This window comes from Carassius gibelio, chromosome A13 (genome assembly GCF_023724105.1).
Source record: "Carassius gibelio isolate Cgi1373 ecotype wild population from Czech Republic chromosome A13, carGib1.2-hapl.c, whole genome shotgun sequence".
NCBI lineage: Eukaryota > Metazoa > Chordata > Actinopteri > Cypriniformes > Cyprinidae > Carassius > Carassius gibelio.
This window is the reverse complement of record NC_068383.1, coordinates 13,875,201-13,893,548: the sequence shown is the minus strand read 5'-3', so window position 1 is coordinate 13,893,548 and position 18,348 is coordinate 13,875,201. Positions and strand designations below refer to the sequence as shown.

General features: G+C 36.2%; 1 protein-coding gene across 1 annotated transcript; it reads right to left on the bottom strand.

Moving 5' to 3' along the window:
• Nucleotides 1–3,996: 3,996 nt before the first annotated feature.
• Nucleotides 3,997–12,782, bottom strand: LOC128026224 (neutral amino acid transporter A-like). Its single transcript, XM_052613089.1, has 8 exons — nt 12,156–12,782; nt 10,593–10,635; nt 9,290–9,355; nt 7,786–7,952; nt 7,289–7,522; nt 6,986–7,180; nt 6,686–6,820; nt 3,997–5,892 (listed from the first exon to the last, which is right to left on the bottom strand). Exons 1-8 carry the CDS (start codon nt 12,668–12,670, stop codon nt 5,628–5,630), a joined length of 1,620 nt encoding a protein of 539 aa, XP_052469049.1. The 5' UTR covers nt 12,671–12,782; the 3' UTR covers nt 3,997–5,627.
• Nucleotides 12,783–18,348: the final 5,566 nt, after the last annotated feature.

The window sequence follows — 18,348 nt, the reverse complement described above, 5'->3', positions numbered from 1 at the left end:
TTATGTCTAGTTTATCATTTTTATGTTTCAGATGGACTTTTCACTTATGTAGGATATGTATATGTTAATATGTATATGTAGGATTAAAGTTAGCCTTGCTGCAACCCAAAAGCAGTTAACTCATATTTTAGTATTCTTTACTAATATAGTATTTATTAATATTTGTAATTTGCTTGTATATTTTTATATTTGTAGTTTTAACTGTAATTTTAATGTAAATTTAAATAATTGTATGTGCTTTTGTCAATTTTATTAGTGTAAACTTTTAGTTGCCATGGCAGCTTTTAAAAAAAGTTTTTAATCATTTTATATATTTCAGCTTTTTTAATAAACAAAATCAGATTTAGTTTTAGCTTTAGTTAATAATAGTTTATTTACTTTTAATTTAAAAATGTACAAATTAAAAATTTGTAAAGCCTGAGTTAATTGAGGATCTATTTTATTATTATTTGCTCACTATGGTAGTATATGACAGCCCTGTGAACAGAACATAGCAAAATAATGAAAATTGGCACACTTGTAGTGATGGTCATGAATAGTTCTCTTACTAAGTTTGGGGCCTCTAGGAGCACCTACACAAGTTCATAAATACTCTCTTCATTCTGATCACATTCAGTAGCTTACTTTAGGACTCTGCCCATTACGGTAATGGCTATTTTAAGATTCCATTGTGTTGCTACTCTTCCAAATTTTGTCCAATTCTTTTGAGAATTAGCAAAGATGATCTTTGGACCAAGCTGCACAGAAATAATTGACCAGAAATTTAGGCTCTACTGGTGAAAAACAAAAAAGTGATGTGAACTTAATGTTGAACCAAAATTGGTTCAGAGGCTGTACGTCAGCCAAACTTTGATCAATCGAAACCAAACTCGGAAGGCTTTATCAACACCATGATCTGAGGGTCCATGTCAAATTTGGCAACATCACCATCCTATGGATCATAAGATATGACAAATGGCTATTTTTGCTAGTAAATTTTGAACAGTTAGTCAGAAAATCATGATCTCTGAATTCCTTGGGTCATGCAGAATCTGTCGATATTGATTTTGCCAGTGACAGACCAGCCGCTTATCTGCCATTTAAACATTTGCCATAAATTGCAATATCTTTTAAACTATTTGATAAACCATTTGGTTGCCATTCTATCTAATGTGGCTCTTTAGCTGTCAGGTTAACCGTAAGCTACGTTAGCATTTAATTAGCTCAGTAGCATTCTAATCTGGTCATCATGTTAAGTAATGTTTTCATGTGCTCATTTTCACACTGAAAGCTCTCCTAAGCAGCCTGTTGAATGTGCATCAACTGAGTGGTGCACATTGTTAATCCACTGGCCCTGAAACTTTCAGATTGAGGGTCACACTGGATTCAATCTTAAGAGTGTTTTGTGCTTTTGAGATGCACATTGTAAAGCTTTTGACTGTTCAGTGTGAAGTACTTTAATGAGTTTTCTGTGATTGTTAGGCTTGCTTTACTTGCTGTAGCAGTGGTTGCTATGCTTGCTGCACCTTTGAGGCTTGGCCCCGTATTGCTGCTTGCGGTACTGTATATGATTCTGTATGTATGAATGGTAATACATGAATACATTGTGTATACATTATCATTTTGCATTTAATTAAGTATCCTTACCAAAACATGCACAATTTTTTGTATTTTACTTTTGTCTCTTCAATATCAAAAAGTAGAATGTTTATTGTTGAATTTTATTTCCGTCAATGCAAAAAAAAGTTACACATCAACCTGTGATCTCTGCAGAGGTTTTTAGTTTGCCATCATATTCATTCAGCTGAATACACAAAATGCTTTAATGTCCACAATTATTATTATTGCATTTTGCTTACTTGATATTAACACACTTTTCTCCCTTTAAAGAGATAGGTCAACCAAAATGTTTATTCAAATGTTTATTCAAATGTTATTAGTTATCACAGGACATTTTGTAGTTTAAAAAATATATATAAAGACAATGACTAGCTCTGTGAAAATAAAAAGTGAAAATTTCCTCACATATGTTGGGACAGATAACTCAAACTTGTGACAACAGCACATAACACCACTCTGGACACAGTAAATGTGTTAAACGTATAAAACAAAAATAATGGTGACATATATCAAGAAAGAGCTGTTTTTCATCCTTGATGTGAAAACACCAAAAAGGACGTATCATTGAAGACCAGACGTTCACCTTCTCCGATTCCTAATGATTCTCAGAAACTGCTTCTGTGGAGAAAGAGTGAGAAACTACTTGATGATGCTGCACTTTTAATAATCAAAAGAGGCTGCAGTCAAGGTGACTAATGGAAGTAGTGATCTTTATATCAGCGTTAATAATTCATTTCACATGCTCTAACCACGTGATGACACTAGAGGAAACTATACAAAATAGTAGATCATTTACCAGATGCTTTCTCAGATCCAGGGTCAGTGAGGCAGTCCATGGCTGACAGAATAGAGGAGAAAATATACTTTGAATAAGTTTTAAGTGTGTTAGACTGCCCCTATCAGCGTCAGTGTGTCTTTCAGAACTGAAAAAATATTAGCAGCAGTATGAGAACAACCACAGACTAATAATGTGCAGCTTGATGTGAATTCAGAAATGAAGCATGCTAGGCAACAGCACGGCTCTCTAAGTTAAGCATGCATGGCCGCATTCTCCAAGCAGAGCGTTTGCTGTTCCTGTCCGATGTAAATGAGTATTTGGTTACGCAGCACAACGGCAAAAACTGAGAAACTGTAGATACTTGTAGAAGTATACCAAATGATAACGCAACAAAGAGGGCATTATATTGATTTGGAAGAAAAAAAAATTAATGTTTCATGTAATATGTACAATTTAATTTCACCCTTCACAGCTCCAGAGCCACTGCTGATGGTTTAGTAACAAAAGGCAGCTTCTCCCTTCCATTCAAAGTAGTCGTGCCAATTCAATATTCAGTATAGCAGTGGAATAGTATAGAGATTTTTTTAAATGATATTTTCTTTTTGCATTATAGTTTGATAAAGGTAGTACGACTCACAAGGAGAGGCTGAATTCATACAATGCAAAAGCATCTCTCCGGTCTGCAGAACATCTGCTGTTAGGGGCTTATGAGCTTGAACTTCTTCCTGAAAACTCTGAAAAATATTATGCAGTAGTTATGTGCTTTTTGATAAACAGTTTTTAATTTCTACCACCAACATTCAGAAATGTTAGGGTCGGTAAGATTTTTATCTAAAGGGGAGGTCTAATGCTATATTTAACACATTCTGACTTATTTACACTGTTAAAAGAGTTGGATTCTCATGATAAACATGGCCAAAGAAGAGTGCACGCACACATTAACCAGAGCGAGAGCAAGAGAAGCCCATCAATGTGTTACATTCTGGTTACGCAAGTTGTTAGCAGCACTACAAAGGACTTGCTTGAGAAGTTTTCATTCTGGTTTTATTCATATCGATGTCACCGCTTGTAGAAGATCCCTATGCTGTGCATCTTTGTGACTCTTTAGGTCTGCCCCAGCATGCCTCCAGCTCTACTGTTTTCTGAGAGAAGCTCAAAGCTGTATCTGTCTTTTATAAATCTGATAGAACTAAAGTGTCTTCGGAGATATGAAGGATGCAATACTAGGCCTACTCAATAGGTACTCAAGACTAACATTAGATTGGCAGAAACTGTGTGTTATGTCCCCTTTAAATGTGTTTGGAAAAAAACAACAACTCTTATGTTCACCAAAGCGCCATTATTTAACAAAAAAATACCGCAAACAGTAATACTGTGAAATATTATTACAATTTAAATTAATTGTTTTCTATCTGAATGGCAAAGCTAAATTTTCAGCATCATTACTCCAGTCTTCAGTGTCAAATGATCCTTCAGAAATCATTCTAATATGCTGATTTTGTGCTAAATAAATGTTTATTTTATTATCAATGTTAAAACACAGCTTTGCTGCTTAATTTGTTGTGGAAACTGGGATATATTTTTTACAGGATACATTAGTGAACCGAAAGTCCAAAAGAACATTTATTCAAAATAATAATATTAATAAGTGGCATTATCACATCTGAACACCCTGTTTAAATTGTATTTACGTACCGGTTTTGGCTAATAAGTTTCATCTTAATACGCATGCGCATGATAATGTGACGTAAACAACCAGTTTTTTGTTGTTGTTTTTTGGTGGGAAAACCTGGCTGAGATCATAAAATGTTCATAAAAAATTTGTAATGGTCATTATTAGTCATGTAACTGCTGCTGAAATAGCGTCACTGTAACTGGACATACATTTGTGATTATATAATGGGGATTAAAAAATAATTGTATAGATATTGCTATGAGTGATTTCAGTTTTACGTTTTACGTAAAAAATTATCAATACACGTTTATTGTACAAAAGTCTCCAGTAATGAAAAAAACGCCTTACCATGGGCTCCCCTGAAACTGTTATTATTAGTTAGCTACCAGAAGGGAAAAAAAGTTGAATAATAATTATTATCCCTCCCTGTCAAACGCAGGAATATGCTTTCACCGGAGATCTAAGATTAGATTATCACAAAGAAATCGTCAAACTGCACGTAAATCAGAGACACAAATGCTTTTGATTTATGACACAGACACGTCGGTAACAAAATAACATACAGTTAAAAGAGAGAAAAAATACAAGGCGAAAACACAAATAAAACACACTAATCAAATGCTAATTAACATCTTTTAGAGTTCATATAAACACTTTAACTTCTGATTTTTTTTTTTTCAAAGCAACAGATTACGTAAAATAATTTCTAATGCGGTACAAAAGGCTAAAAATAGAACAAAGTAAACTCATTCATACTTAAATTGTCGTTTTAAAATAGTTTACTTCTTAGCTAATGGCCAAACTTAAAAGTTGGATATAAAAATGTACAAAAAAGTAAAGACGTTTAAATTTCCACTGAAGTCAACATTTCTTTTCCACACTTCTTTACCACTAGGTGTCACCAGATACCATGTTCTTGGATCAACAGCATGTATTTGTAATGTACACAGTGAATGGAGGTCTAATCAGGAAATATTTGACCTCCGGTGTATCATAATCAGGTTGAATATCACCTGTGAACCTGAATTTTGTTTCAATCTTTCAGCTTAATTGTCACTTAAAATTAGAAAGTTCACCAGATTTGAAAGTACAACCATAATTCACACGAGTATTTCACAAGCAGACCTAATTTTGATATAGTCCCAAAAAAAAAATCAATTGACTATACCACAGTGCAACATGATTTGCCATTAGAGACACAAATATTTACAGCAAATACTTTCCGGTTTATCCTCAAAATAGTTAATGTTTCACACAGTCAGTTAAAATATAGAAAACAAACAGAGCAAGAGGTCAGACTATTCATTTCTTCACAAGACATCTGATTGCAAACTGGAAATGTTCCCTTTCAGACTTTTCACCTAATCTGATAAGATTATCATAACTGAACCGGTTCTTCTGTCAAACTAAATGTAAAACAGCAAACTGACCATTAGTGTTCCATTCACAGACTTGAATCAACTTTATATTTGATGTAAACTTCACACTGGTGGAGACATCATGTCTGTAGTGGTTTTTAAAAGAGTGAGAGTTAGAAAGATTAAAGAAGAAAGAGATGAGACCACAGTCACCACTTTACAGTACAGACTCCACACCGTCCTTGTCGTCAAGTGTTTCACGTGAGGAACTGTCTCCTTGGATCTGGTGTGTGACGAGAGGGGAGGTCTCTTCTTCTGCTTTGACATTAGCCACCACCTCCACCTTCACCTCCTCCAGTTCCTGCTCCTCTTGATGCTGCTCCTGTTGTCTTTGTTTCTTCATCTCTTGCTCATTGATGTGGTGAAGAATGCCAGCACCAAGTGCATCTCCCTCCACGTTCACAACGGTGGTGGTGCGGTCTCTGATCACACATCAGACACAGTAAATTAACCCAACAGATCACTTCAGGGATAAAACTGTACGCATATATTGTACTGTATCATACAGTACAATTTGATAGATTTGATGCAATTTGATAGCTCTGATATGAATATGTTCAGAATATGTTGGGAGGGTGCATTATATTATACAGTTTTTTTTTTGTATTTATGTACATATAAAAATATGTATTTTTTATTTGTTTATTTTATACTATTACATATATATATACCACTGCTCAAAAGTTTGGTCTCAGTAAGATTTTTATTTATTTATTTTTTTATAGAAGTCTCTTATACTCACAAAGGCTGCATTTTTTAAATCAAAAGTAAAAACAGTAATGTTTTGAAATATTATTACAGTTTAAGATATTTTAAACTATTTTTTTTTTTTCTATTTAATATATTTTAAAATATAATTTATTCCCGACAAAGTCGAATATTCAGCAGTCATTACTCCACTCTTAAGTGTCACAGGATCCTCGGAAATCATGCTGCTTAATATTTTTGTGAAAATCTTATTTTTTCAGGACTCTAAAACCTAAACCATATTTATTGATTGTGAATAAATACATAAAAACATTTAATAGTTAAAAATGCATTAAAAAATAAAAATAAATAATACGTATCTCCTGCCCAATAAATTTGATGCTAATTTGGTGACTCAATAACACAACACTTATATTGATATATGAGATTATATGAGATATGCAATTAATCAGTAATATTATCATTTATTGGTATTGAATATATTAGGGATGGGAGAAGCTGTCTTACACTATCCAGTCCACCGCCAACATGAGTGACAGGTCATGGGTGGGCAGACCAATGGCCTCCAGAATGATAGCGATGGTGATGATTCCTCCAGCTGGAATGCCTGCTGCTCCCACACTGGAGGCGGTGGCTGTCACCCTTTCAATAAGCAAATTAGCAATCATTTAGCAGATGCTGTATCCAAAGTGATTAACAGCTCACTTAACAGCACATCGTACATGACCAGTATAGATACAGGAATGTTCAGGGGACCTATCAATACTCCGCTGATTGAAAAACGGCCTCATAGGGATGTACACTCACAGGATTGTGAAGATCTGGCCTGCATTGAGTTCAACGTTGTTGAGCTGGGCAATAAACACAGCCGCAACACATTGGAAAATGGCTGCTCCGTCCATGTTGACAGTGGCTCCAATCGGTAAAATGAAACGACTAATTCGTTTGTCGACACCGTTGTTCTCCTCCACACACTTCATCATGGTGGGCAGTGTTGCTGAGCTGCACAGGCACAAAAAGAACAGACAGGGTTTGAGTATGTAAAGGCAAAATAAAGACAAACTGACCAGCTTATAGGACTACAGAAATATAGGAAATATAACAAATTACCTGGAGCAGGTAGCAAAGGCAGTGGTAAACGGTGTGATGAGGCCAGACAGGAAACTGAAGGGGTTCGCACGAGTGAACCCAAAGTAGATAAGAGGTAAGATGATGCCACCATGGATGATGTGGCCAAGGATAGAAGCAAAAATGTACTTCCCCAAACTAGTGACCAGCAGAACCACATCTTCCATCTCCACAATCTTACTGCCAACCAAGAACATGATGCCAAAAGGCACATACCTGAAGGACAAAACAATTGAATATATCATACATGATGTGCAAGGTACAATTTAGGTTTCAATAATGAATAAAATGCTAAATGTTAAATATTATATGATAGATTTATGTATGACAGAGGTATGGGATGAAGTTCCACGATGGTCATCAAGGGCACTTCAGCTGGTGATTGTATATATTATGTTTCTTATATTATATTATATAATCTTATATTATATTTTATATTATTGGATTAGATGTGATTTTTTTCAAAGGTCTTTACTTACCACATGATCCAAGACACCAGTACCATGGTGGCTTCATTGAAGGCATTGAAAAAGCGAATGAGCTCCTCTCCTTCTGGCCCAAGCTTTCTCAAAGCAACTCCAAAAACCATAGCAAAGAGAACAAGGCCCAGAATATTCATTCCATCTGCATCTGTTCCATAGGGAACCTGAACATCACCAGAAATCACTGACATCAATATTATGATACTGGAAAATCAAATATTATGATATTGCCATTCAGCTTTTTGATATATATTCATATCATAGCAGCACACAGTTGGGTCAAAGGTGAACAATGCAACAGCAAACTAAATTAGAAGCTGACATTGTTTTAAGCAACAAAATGTGACATTAATGTGTTCTGATAAATGCTGATTTTGCAAAATGACCTATATTAACCATTGCTCCCACTCATATATTCCCTTTCACTGAAATTGATATGATTGTACATGGACAAGTGATCTTCAAAAGACGAAACGTGATGAAGCCTGGCTCTCAGACAGACTTTCGCTCAGCAGTGGAGGCAGTGGGGTGATGAAGATATGATGGGACTGAGCTCTCGTTCAATTGAATCCCACTCTTGTTCTGAGCTTTATTGCACATCCAGGCATGGCTCATCACTTGGCACACAGCACTGGTTGTTCTGTAAGCCCTACTCAAGCAATTATGGACCTCAAGCGTTCTGAGGGATTGTCCACAATATTTGCCCATGCACCAGCAGATATGAGACATTTCGGCTGTGCCAGGATGTAATGAAAACCCAATGATTTATACAAAGACTATTTACATAGAGTCGTGTAGTTCAGATATGATTTGTGAATTTATGATTTTTTTTACATATTTAGCACTGAATTTGAAAGGAAACATTGATGGAACAGATTAAAACTGTATTAAATGGATCAACAATTTCTAAGTAACAAATATGCAAGAGGCAGGACATAAACTTTCCAATTCTGTGGAGATCTGCATGCTTGTGGGACTGGATTTATCTGATTGCACTAATATAGTGACAGAAAAACAAATATATTTATCTGAAATAAAAAATATTTAAATCCTGAGTCATTCTACAAGCATATTGCTGAGACTAGACTATAATGCAGACACATGAGAGGCACATTGAAAAAGCCCTCTGGGAAAGGCTTGCCATCTCCAGCTGCTTGAGTGCTCAATGGGACAGGAGCAGCTAAACCGGCTGCGTCAACCCTAGCCCTGTGCAAACAAACAGCAAGCTCATTCAAGGCTGCCAAAGAGCCAAAACAAGCCAAGGGGCCCCAATCCAACTTGAGTTAAAAAAAAAAAAATTAAGTGCAAAATTACTAGGTTAAATTGACATTTCAACAAGTGACATGATGTGTGTGTTGACAATTATGTACTTGACAGTTATTTCTTAACATAGGAAAAGGAAGTACCTAATGCTAATAATAATTTTTATTAACAATAATAAATAAGATCATAATACAATAATAATAATAAATTATTATTATAAAATAAAGAGATTGTGTACCTTCTGGTAGTTGAGGGTTCCGTTGGTTACATTTCCAACAAGAATGGTCTTGTAATCGGTGACGTACTATAACAGAAGTAAGAGTCAGAGGAGGACAACATCATAAGCTACATGCAGTGCTTAACACAGAGCTATTTTGACTGATTTCAATTCATTCCGGTGTGCAGCTTCATGAACCGTGATGCATTTGATCCTTTCTCTGCACTGAGCTAGATTCTGTCAAGTCTAGTGCCAAAATACTCACAAAAGCAGCATTTAAAGTTATCCGAAGAGGACTTTGAGACTGGTATACACAGGGACAATGACAGTGATCCCCCACAAACCCTATTATTCAGAACCCCTGTGCCTCAAAAACTCCAATTATATGAGCGCGAGCACTCAGTTTATTTTTTGCCTATCCTTACTACCTCAAAATTAGAAATGGAGTAGGTAAGTTATGTTAAATGGGTCTTTAACTGAGATTTATTTACAATGTTTGTATTATCTGATGTTGACTTGCATGTGATCACAAAATACAAATCCATAAAATATTTCAATTAGAGATAATGAAACAACCTGGAATAGATCTACAAGTATTAGGGTGGACCGGTCCATTTGTAACTGGCTATTTAAATAATGGCCAGGCATTTCTGTATTAATCCTCCTAATCTGTGTTCTCTTGTAAAGCCTTTCTGGCCTCCATCCAGGTAAATGTCGATGGAAATCCCACTGGATAAAGAAACATTCTCCCACTGGATAAAGCAACATCCCACCTTTACCTAATGACCCTGTTTCTCTTTCTCTGGCCTTTACAAGATCATATATATATATATATATATATATATATATATATATATATATATATATATATATATATATATATATATATATATATATATATATTTTACAAATTGATAACTGCTTGGTTTGTGTCAATGGTCCACATGCTCTGGTCTAGGCACAGAGATGTTATCTCCCACCCCACCCAATGAACCTCTTGTCCTCTCTTTGAGCAGAGTGTGCTCAGTATTTTGTAGCAGTTGCCCATGTGGTACAACCCAGTCAACCAAGCCAGGTTACCAAGGACCAGGGAATGGAATCAGCTTGCTATGGTAACTGCCTGTTGCTTAGTGGTGAGAGAGGATGGGAGGTATTTATTGAGCAGGGACAAAAATGGTTCCTCTGTTTTGTGACTCTCTCAATTAGAGATGAAGGAGCTATTAACATGGTGGAAATTATCCACTAATATTAATTCTGTACATAACTGTTTGTGTGAGTGTGTGTGTGTTTTAGTGACAGCTGGAAGAAAAAAACATCCACTTACTGAGCGGAAAGCTGCAGCCACCAGGTTGGATGGAAACAGGTTTCTGAAAAGGAAAAACAAGCAAGAAAGATAAACCAGTGATGCAGATGTGTAAAAATGGGCTCTTATCATCACAGATGGACACCACTAATGTTCCTTTGCTAAATTCCCACCAGTTTGCAGCACGATTGATCTGTAAAGGAAGTTTTGCACTGATCTGTACAGATCAATATCTGTCTCTGCAAATCCATTTACCAAATCATTCACATAAACTACAGAGATTATTTTTAAACTAAACTGAGTTTAGTCCTTGTTCGTCATATGACCTGCGTTAAAAAGAGGGTTAATCTATTAACCCTGTGAATATGACGCAAAGAGAAATATATTTTCTCCAGGTTCATGCAAGCCTATTGTACAGTTGTTGTTCTTTAAGTCTATTACATAATCGCATAGCAGATTTATACTCCAACAAGAAAAACTATCAAAAAACTGTATTTTTTGTGATATAATTTCTATGTGTAAATTACAGATTAGTGAAAAAGCAGGATAGTGATTTTAAATGTATAGTAAACATGTTTGCTGTAATTTGCTAAAAAAAAATTTTTTAAGTTATCAAACTGTTTAAAAAAGGGGGTAAAACTAGCCACCATCAAAGAAGTAACTCAGAAGCAGCCATAGCCATATTTCTGTCCTACAGAACAGCAGCGATTGGGCTGTTATGGAATATCATGGCTTCTAACTTGTATGATACAATGTGTAGGATAACTAAAAATAGTATGATAATCAGTGATCAAAATCCATCAGAACAGTTATAAAATGTCACACTATATCTTAATGTTAAAACAGACTGTTAGAGGACCACTTCCATTTGTTGATGGATTTTTATGTTTACATTACTATATATGTTGAAAAATGCACTAAAAAAATGGTATCCTAAAAATGGCAACATATTATAATTGGTTTTACTCAAGTCAATAATATTATTTAATATCATAGAATCAACCTAAATATGTAAATTTATACCATCCAAACTTAAATAAAGTGGTTTAAATCATGCAGAAATATCTCTTTAAAATAATAATTGTAGGTTTACATTTTTGGCATGATCAAGGATACCAGGCAAAAAAAAAAAAAAAAAAAGAAAAGAAAAAAACAAATCAGAATGATCTTGTGATATTAACTGATCAGTAAGTTTAAAAGCTTTTCAATATTTGCCCCACTTTTGCTGAACTAAAATTTTCTCTTGAAAAAATATGAGCAATTTTCCATTTGTTTCTCTCTGGCAATAATTAAATAAACATCCATAAGTGATTTAAATACCTAAAAGAAAAAGAAAATGTAAAGATGAACTGTCACATGATCTGCATGTCTTCTGCATCGTGAGTGTTCATGTAATCATGCCAGGAACATGCAAGCGGTGATTAAGAGCTGCATCTGCTTATTTCTCACGTTGAATGATATAGGTTTTTGCTATTAACAATTTTTGCTAGATATTATTATTATTATTTGCATTTGCATTCATTTCCATATTGCTAGATATTATTATTATTATTATTTGCATTCATTTCCATAACGAAATGATACCTTGCAAGATCTAAAAACGAATCCGCTGTCTCTTTGTTGGAGCTCACGCCTTCCAGCCCTAAGTTGTTGGTGTTCAGGGCTCCTGCTCCCACGCCGGGTTTGATGATGAAGGCGAGAGCTACCCCGATGGATGAAGCGATCAGAGTGGTCACCAGAAAGTAAGACACGGCGATCCCTCCGAGCTTCCCCAGCGAGCGCGTGTCCAGACTCGCAGCGCCGGAAATCAAACTGCAAACCACTAAAGGAAGGATGATCATCTTGAGCATCCTCAGCAGCATCTCTCCGGGGAAGGCGAAGTAAGTCATCTGCGCTCGGGTAAGGTTCATGTTCCGGACCATCATCCCGAGCCCGACGCCCACCAGAACCCCGGAAACCGTGAATATCACTAGGAGATTTCTTTTGAAGAAGACCATGAACCGGTCTTTAAAGCTATTCTTTTCTGATTTTAATGAGACTGTTGGTAACGGGTTTTTGTGCCCGGCGTGTCCATTGATTTCGCTCTCCTTTTCTTCCATGATTTTACCTACACGCTCAGTCTTTCCACACGTTTAAAAGAGGTACCAGGATTTTCTCATCAGCAGCGTGCGCGCGCTTGGAATGCAGCGGACTTGAGAGCGCGTGGAAAAACCTGCCGGCACTTACAGACATGTAATGACGAGGGGTCTTTTTCAAAGAGCATGCGCACTCATGGACCACTATGAAATGATGCAACAAGGCAAAGGGTTGCTGATATCGTGCATATTATTATTATTATTATTATTTTTTATTATCATCGCCATCATTATCATTTTTATTATTATTGGGTGATTTAAGAGGCATATGCGTACCTTTTCTATTTTGTGTTAATTTAATTGTGCCTTTTCAAGTTAGAATAAAATTATAAAATCAATAAATCAATCAATCAATCTATCTATCTATCTATACAGAATTAAGACAAAATATCTAGTTTAATCCCATTTTAATTTTTTTTATATTTGCTAATATAGGTATATTTAGAAACACAAGAAAGGGAACAGGTCTAAAGGAAACATTTATAAAGTAACATAATTTATTATTTCTGTTCATGTTTTAAGAACAATGACTAAGTTATAGTAATATTTAAATATTTATATCCTATTAAAATACATTTACATTCTATTGTTTGTATTTATATTTCTATATATTCTATTTATCGCTATACCTAAAATAATATATTATTAAAATAATAGCTTTTCATTGTTAAAGACACATTGTTTAGACATATATTCATGAAAGACACCAAAGGCATCTTTTCTCGTTATTATTATTGTTATTAGGGGCCAAGCACCGAAGGTGCGTAGGACCCTCTTGTTTTTGTTGGCGTTCTTATTAGGGGCCAAGCACCGAAGGTGCGTAGGCACCTATTGTAATCGTTGGCGTTATTATTATTCTGCTTCTTCTTCTTCTTCTTCTTCCGCCGCAAGTCTATGGCAGCCCATAGAACCGATTGCGGGAAAGTTGTATAATTTGGCACACTGATAGAGGACAGTCCCAACATTAACTATAGCTAATTTGAAGTCTCTAACTCCTACTCTCTAGCGCCACCACTTGTCCAAACTTTCAATGTTTGTATGCTAATAACTTTTGAACCGTAAGCCAGAAAATGGAAATTCTTTTTTCCTCTGAATCCTTGGCTCATGCCAAGTCGAATGAACCCCAAAATTCAAAAATCGCAAGGTTTAGTTTTTTCGCTATTTTCAATTTTTCGAAAAACCTACTTTTTCGAACTCGTGCTAGACGGTTAGTCCGATTGCCACGAAAATTGGCTCAGATCATCTTCAGACCATGCTGGCAAAAAGTTATGGAATTCAAGTTGATTCGTCCAACCATTGTCGAATGACACGTAAACAAATTTGACGAAAAGCACGCAAAAATGCACTTGAGGCTATATCTCAGCAACGGTTTGGCATATTGAGACCAAACTTGGTGTGTGTTATAATAAGCATGACCTGAGACTACCTGCAGTGTTTCGACACAGCGCCACCTAGTGGTCAGGAGATATGAAAAATGCATATTTTGGCTTATATCTTCTGAATGGTTTGGCCAAAAATCACACAACTGGTCTCTTTAGATTCAGTGAGTCATGTCGAGTCGTATGATATGCAAATTTCCCGTGTCAGCCATTTTAGGCGTCGGCCATTTTGAATTATGTTTTAAAATGCTGTATTTTTTCAACGCAGCATCGTATCGTTTCGCAAATAATTACAAAAATATTCGGCTCCATGCCCTGAATGTACTCAAAAAGCTTGGTGGCAGCGCCACCTTGTGGTCAAGAGTTATAATGAATTATCACAAAAATGCTAATAACTTTTGAGTAAATTAGACAATTGAAATGCAAATGGTCTCGCCGTATTCTTTGGGTCATGCCGAGAACATAGATACCAATTATGCCAAAATTGGCCATACTTCCTGTCCGCCATTTTGATTAATGTTGAAAACCTACTTTTTCGAACTCCTCCTAGACCGTTAGTCCGATTTTCACCAAATTTGACGTGAATCATCTTCAGACCATGCTGGCAAAAAGTTATGGATTTCGTGTCGATATACAAAACGGTTCTGATTTAGCGCATCAACGAATTTGCTGGAAGGGTGCCAAAATGCATTTGAGGCTGTATCTCTGCAACGCTTTGACATTTTTGCACCAAACTTTGTATGTGTCATCGCCACCTGACACTGACCATGCCACATAAATTTGGTAACAGCGCCACCTATTGGTCAAGAGTAATGAACCATTCATTAACTATGAATAATTACACTTATAAAAATGCTAGTAACTTTTTAATGCATTAGCCTATTGTAATGAAACTGGCCTCAAAATATTCCCTGGCTTATGCCGACAACATAGATACCATATATGCCAGAGTAAGCCGAACTTCCTGTCCGCCATTTTGATTTATGTTGAAAACCTACTTTTTCGAACTCCTCATCAACCGTTAGTCCGATTTTCACCAAAATTGACTCAGATGATCTGTAGACTGTACTGACAAAATGTTATGGATTTTGTATCAATAGACAAAACCGTTTTCGCATACCACAGCGACGAATTTGAGGCACAATGCCAAAATGACACTTGAGGCTGTATCTCTGCAATGCTTTGGCATATTGACACCAAACTTTGTTTGTGTCATTGAAAAGTCACACAGAGTACACCAAATTGACTTGATAACAGCACCACCTATTGGTCAATTTTGATAAGCCAGTAAATCATGCTACTAGAGGTTGTATTTATGATTTTTTTAGCCATTTCAATTACAATCATCCTAAAATTGCTGTTATTGCTCATTAATGCATTTGGTGTGATGCTCCATGCCATGCTTAGCTCCTACATTTGCCGTTGGAGTGCTTGGCCCCGTAATTGCTGCTTGCAGCTATATTTATTATTATTATTATTCTTCCGACTGGGGGTCTATGGCAGCCCATAGAACCGAATGCGGGAAAGTTGTAATGGTTTGACATTCTGATAGAGGACAGTGCCAACATTAAGTACACCAATTTTGGTGTGTCTAAGTCAATCCCTCTAGCGCCACCAACTGTCCAAAATTTCACTTTTATTTTGTTAATAACTTTTTAACCGTAAGGCCAATCAACAAAATTATTTTTTCCTCTGATTTCTGAGCTCATGCCAATTCGATTGCACACTATCCAGTCATTTTTCGTCATAGAAATATGGCCGCCATTTTGAATTTTTTAAAAACCTACTTTTTCGAACTCGTCCTAGACGGTTTGTCCGATTCACACGAAAATTGAACCATATCATCCTCAGGCAGTGCTGACCAAAAGTTATGCAAATCAAATTGATTCGTCAAACCGTTTTCGATAAACGCTCTAACAAATTTTACATAGTGCTTACAAAAACAGTCGTAAGGCTGTATCTCGGCAACGACTTATCCTATTCAGACCAAACTTGGTACATGTCATAACAAGCATGACCTGAGGCAACATGCTGTGTTTGGACACAGCGCCACCTACTGGTCCGGAGATATGAAAAACTGCTCTTTTTGCTTATAACTTCTGAACAGTTTGTCCAAAAATCATAACATTGGTCTTGTTAGATTCAGGGCAACATGCCGAGTCGACTGATATCCAATTTTACCAATTCGGCCATTTTGACTGTCGGCCATTTTGAATTTTGTGCTAAAATGCTGTATTTTCAGAACGCATCAACGGATTGTTACAACACTTGGTATGGGTCATCAACACAATGTCCTGAAGGAGCGTGAGAAGTTTCGAAACAGCGCCACCTAGTGGTGATCTTCTTTTTTTAAATGCTTATAACTTTGGGTGTGGTCGACTTATTTTCACCAGACTCATCAAATAGGACTCCTGAAACCTTACCGAGTCCTACGATACCAAACATGCTAGGTTTCGCCTTACGGTTTGTGTAGCGTTGTGATTTAGCGCTTAAAAAACATTTGGCTATATCTTCGAAACCGCTTGTCTGATCGAGACGAAACCACCGTCAGAAGTTCGGAAACATAGGTCGATAGCTATACGACAATGCCCAAATGCCAAAATATTGATAGTAAGGGGTAGTAATATTCAATCAAAGTCAAGAGTCAGTCATTTTTTACATGCTTTTTCATATAAATGTCTATAACTCTGAAGTGAATTGAGATATTTTCACCAAAATTGACACACATATGTATGGGCTCACTCTGAGGACACATACAAAAAATGGTGGGACTGAGCCTCTTGGTGGCGCTATAATAGAACAAAACATGAAATTCCCATTGACTTCAATACAGTTTTTTGAAATAAAATGCTATACTAAACAAATGCATTGGTGTAATATTACGAAACTCAGAATGTGCCAACAACACCATCCCCTGAAGGTACTCAAAATATTTTGAAACAGTGCCACCTAGTGGTCAAAAGTTATAAATCAATTTACATAAAGGCTAATAACTTTTGAAAAGATCTGGCTATTGACATGACGCTGATCTTAATAGATTCCTTGGGACAGGCCGAGAACATAGATACCAAGTTTTCCTTATTTGGCTGAACTTCCTGTCCGCCATTTTGATTAATGTTGAAAACCTACTTTTTCGAACTCCTCCTAGACCGTTAGTCAGACTTTCACCAAATTTGACGTGGATCATCTTCAGATCAAGCTGGCAAAATGTTATGGATTTCGTGTCGATATACGAAACGGTTCTCATTTAGCGCATCAACGAATCTGCTGGAAGGGTTCCAAAATGCATTTGAGGCTGTATCTCTGCAAAGCTTTGACATATTTGCACCAAACCTTGTATGTGTCATCGTCACCTCACACTGACCATTCCAAACTAATTTGGTAACAGCGCCACCTATTGGTTACACGTGATAAGCCAATAAATCCTATTACTAGTTGTTGTGTTTATTGTTTTCAAGCCATTTTGCCTAAAATAATCTTAAAACTGTCTTGATTACTCATTCCTGCCGTTCGTCTGAAGCTTGCTTCTGTAGTGCTTGGCCCCGTTATTGCTGCTTGCAGCTATATTTATTATTGTTATTGTTGTTTGATCTTTCTAGAGCAATTTTAGATTTCTTTATTTGCACAGTTTTTCAGCATTTGCAACATGTTCTGTGAGGGTTGCTATTTCTAAATTCTTTATTATAATACATTCAAACTAATAATTTTAGAATCCCACCTACAGTTTCCCCCAAGCTAAATAACCTAAGCTGTGAAACTCTTAGTTCTTAGCTGTCTGTTGCTTTCCCCTGAACCTCAACTATTCTGTTCCAAAAATAACATTTCACAGCTGCCAAACCAGGAGCAGGAAGCTGACTGTGCTCTCAGTTGTTACTATAATACACTGAACCCCACTGTGGGTGGGACAAAACAAGACTGTGAAGATTGTAGGCCCCAAATAGTTCCAAAAAGTCTTCTAGTGCACTGAAAAGAATATTAGGAAGGAGTTTGTGTTAAAGGTATAGTACTGCTAAAAGTATATTAAAAGTAACCCTATGAGATAGAGGGTAAACACATGTCTGACCTTATGTAAAATCACATCCTGCAGCTGTTGTCATGCCTAAGAAAGACGAGCTTCTCTCCATAAGACCCCCTCCTAGTTACAAATCTGATTTCTGTGCCAGATTTACCTAACATGTATTTGCTGGTTTACTTTGTAGAACAATTGGTTTGAATCTGACTTCCATTACAAAATATGGCTTCCATATATGTAATTTAGGGATT

Coding starts and splice junctions, on each gene's coding strand:
- LOC128026224 (XM_052613089.1), bottom strand. CDS start 12,670: ATGGAAGAAAAGGAGAGCGAAATCAATGGACACGCCGGGCACAAAAAC. Junction 7,953..9,289: donor GAACCCTCAACTACCAGAAG/GTACACAATCTC, acceptor GGTGATGTTCAG/GTTCCCTATGGAACAGATGC. Junction 5,893..6,685: donor TTGGCGGTGGACTGGATAGT/GTAAGACAGCTT, acceptor ATGTGTGATCAG/AGACCGCACCACCACCGTTG.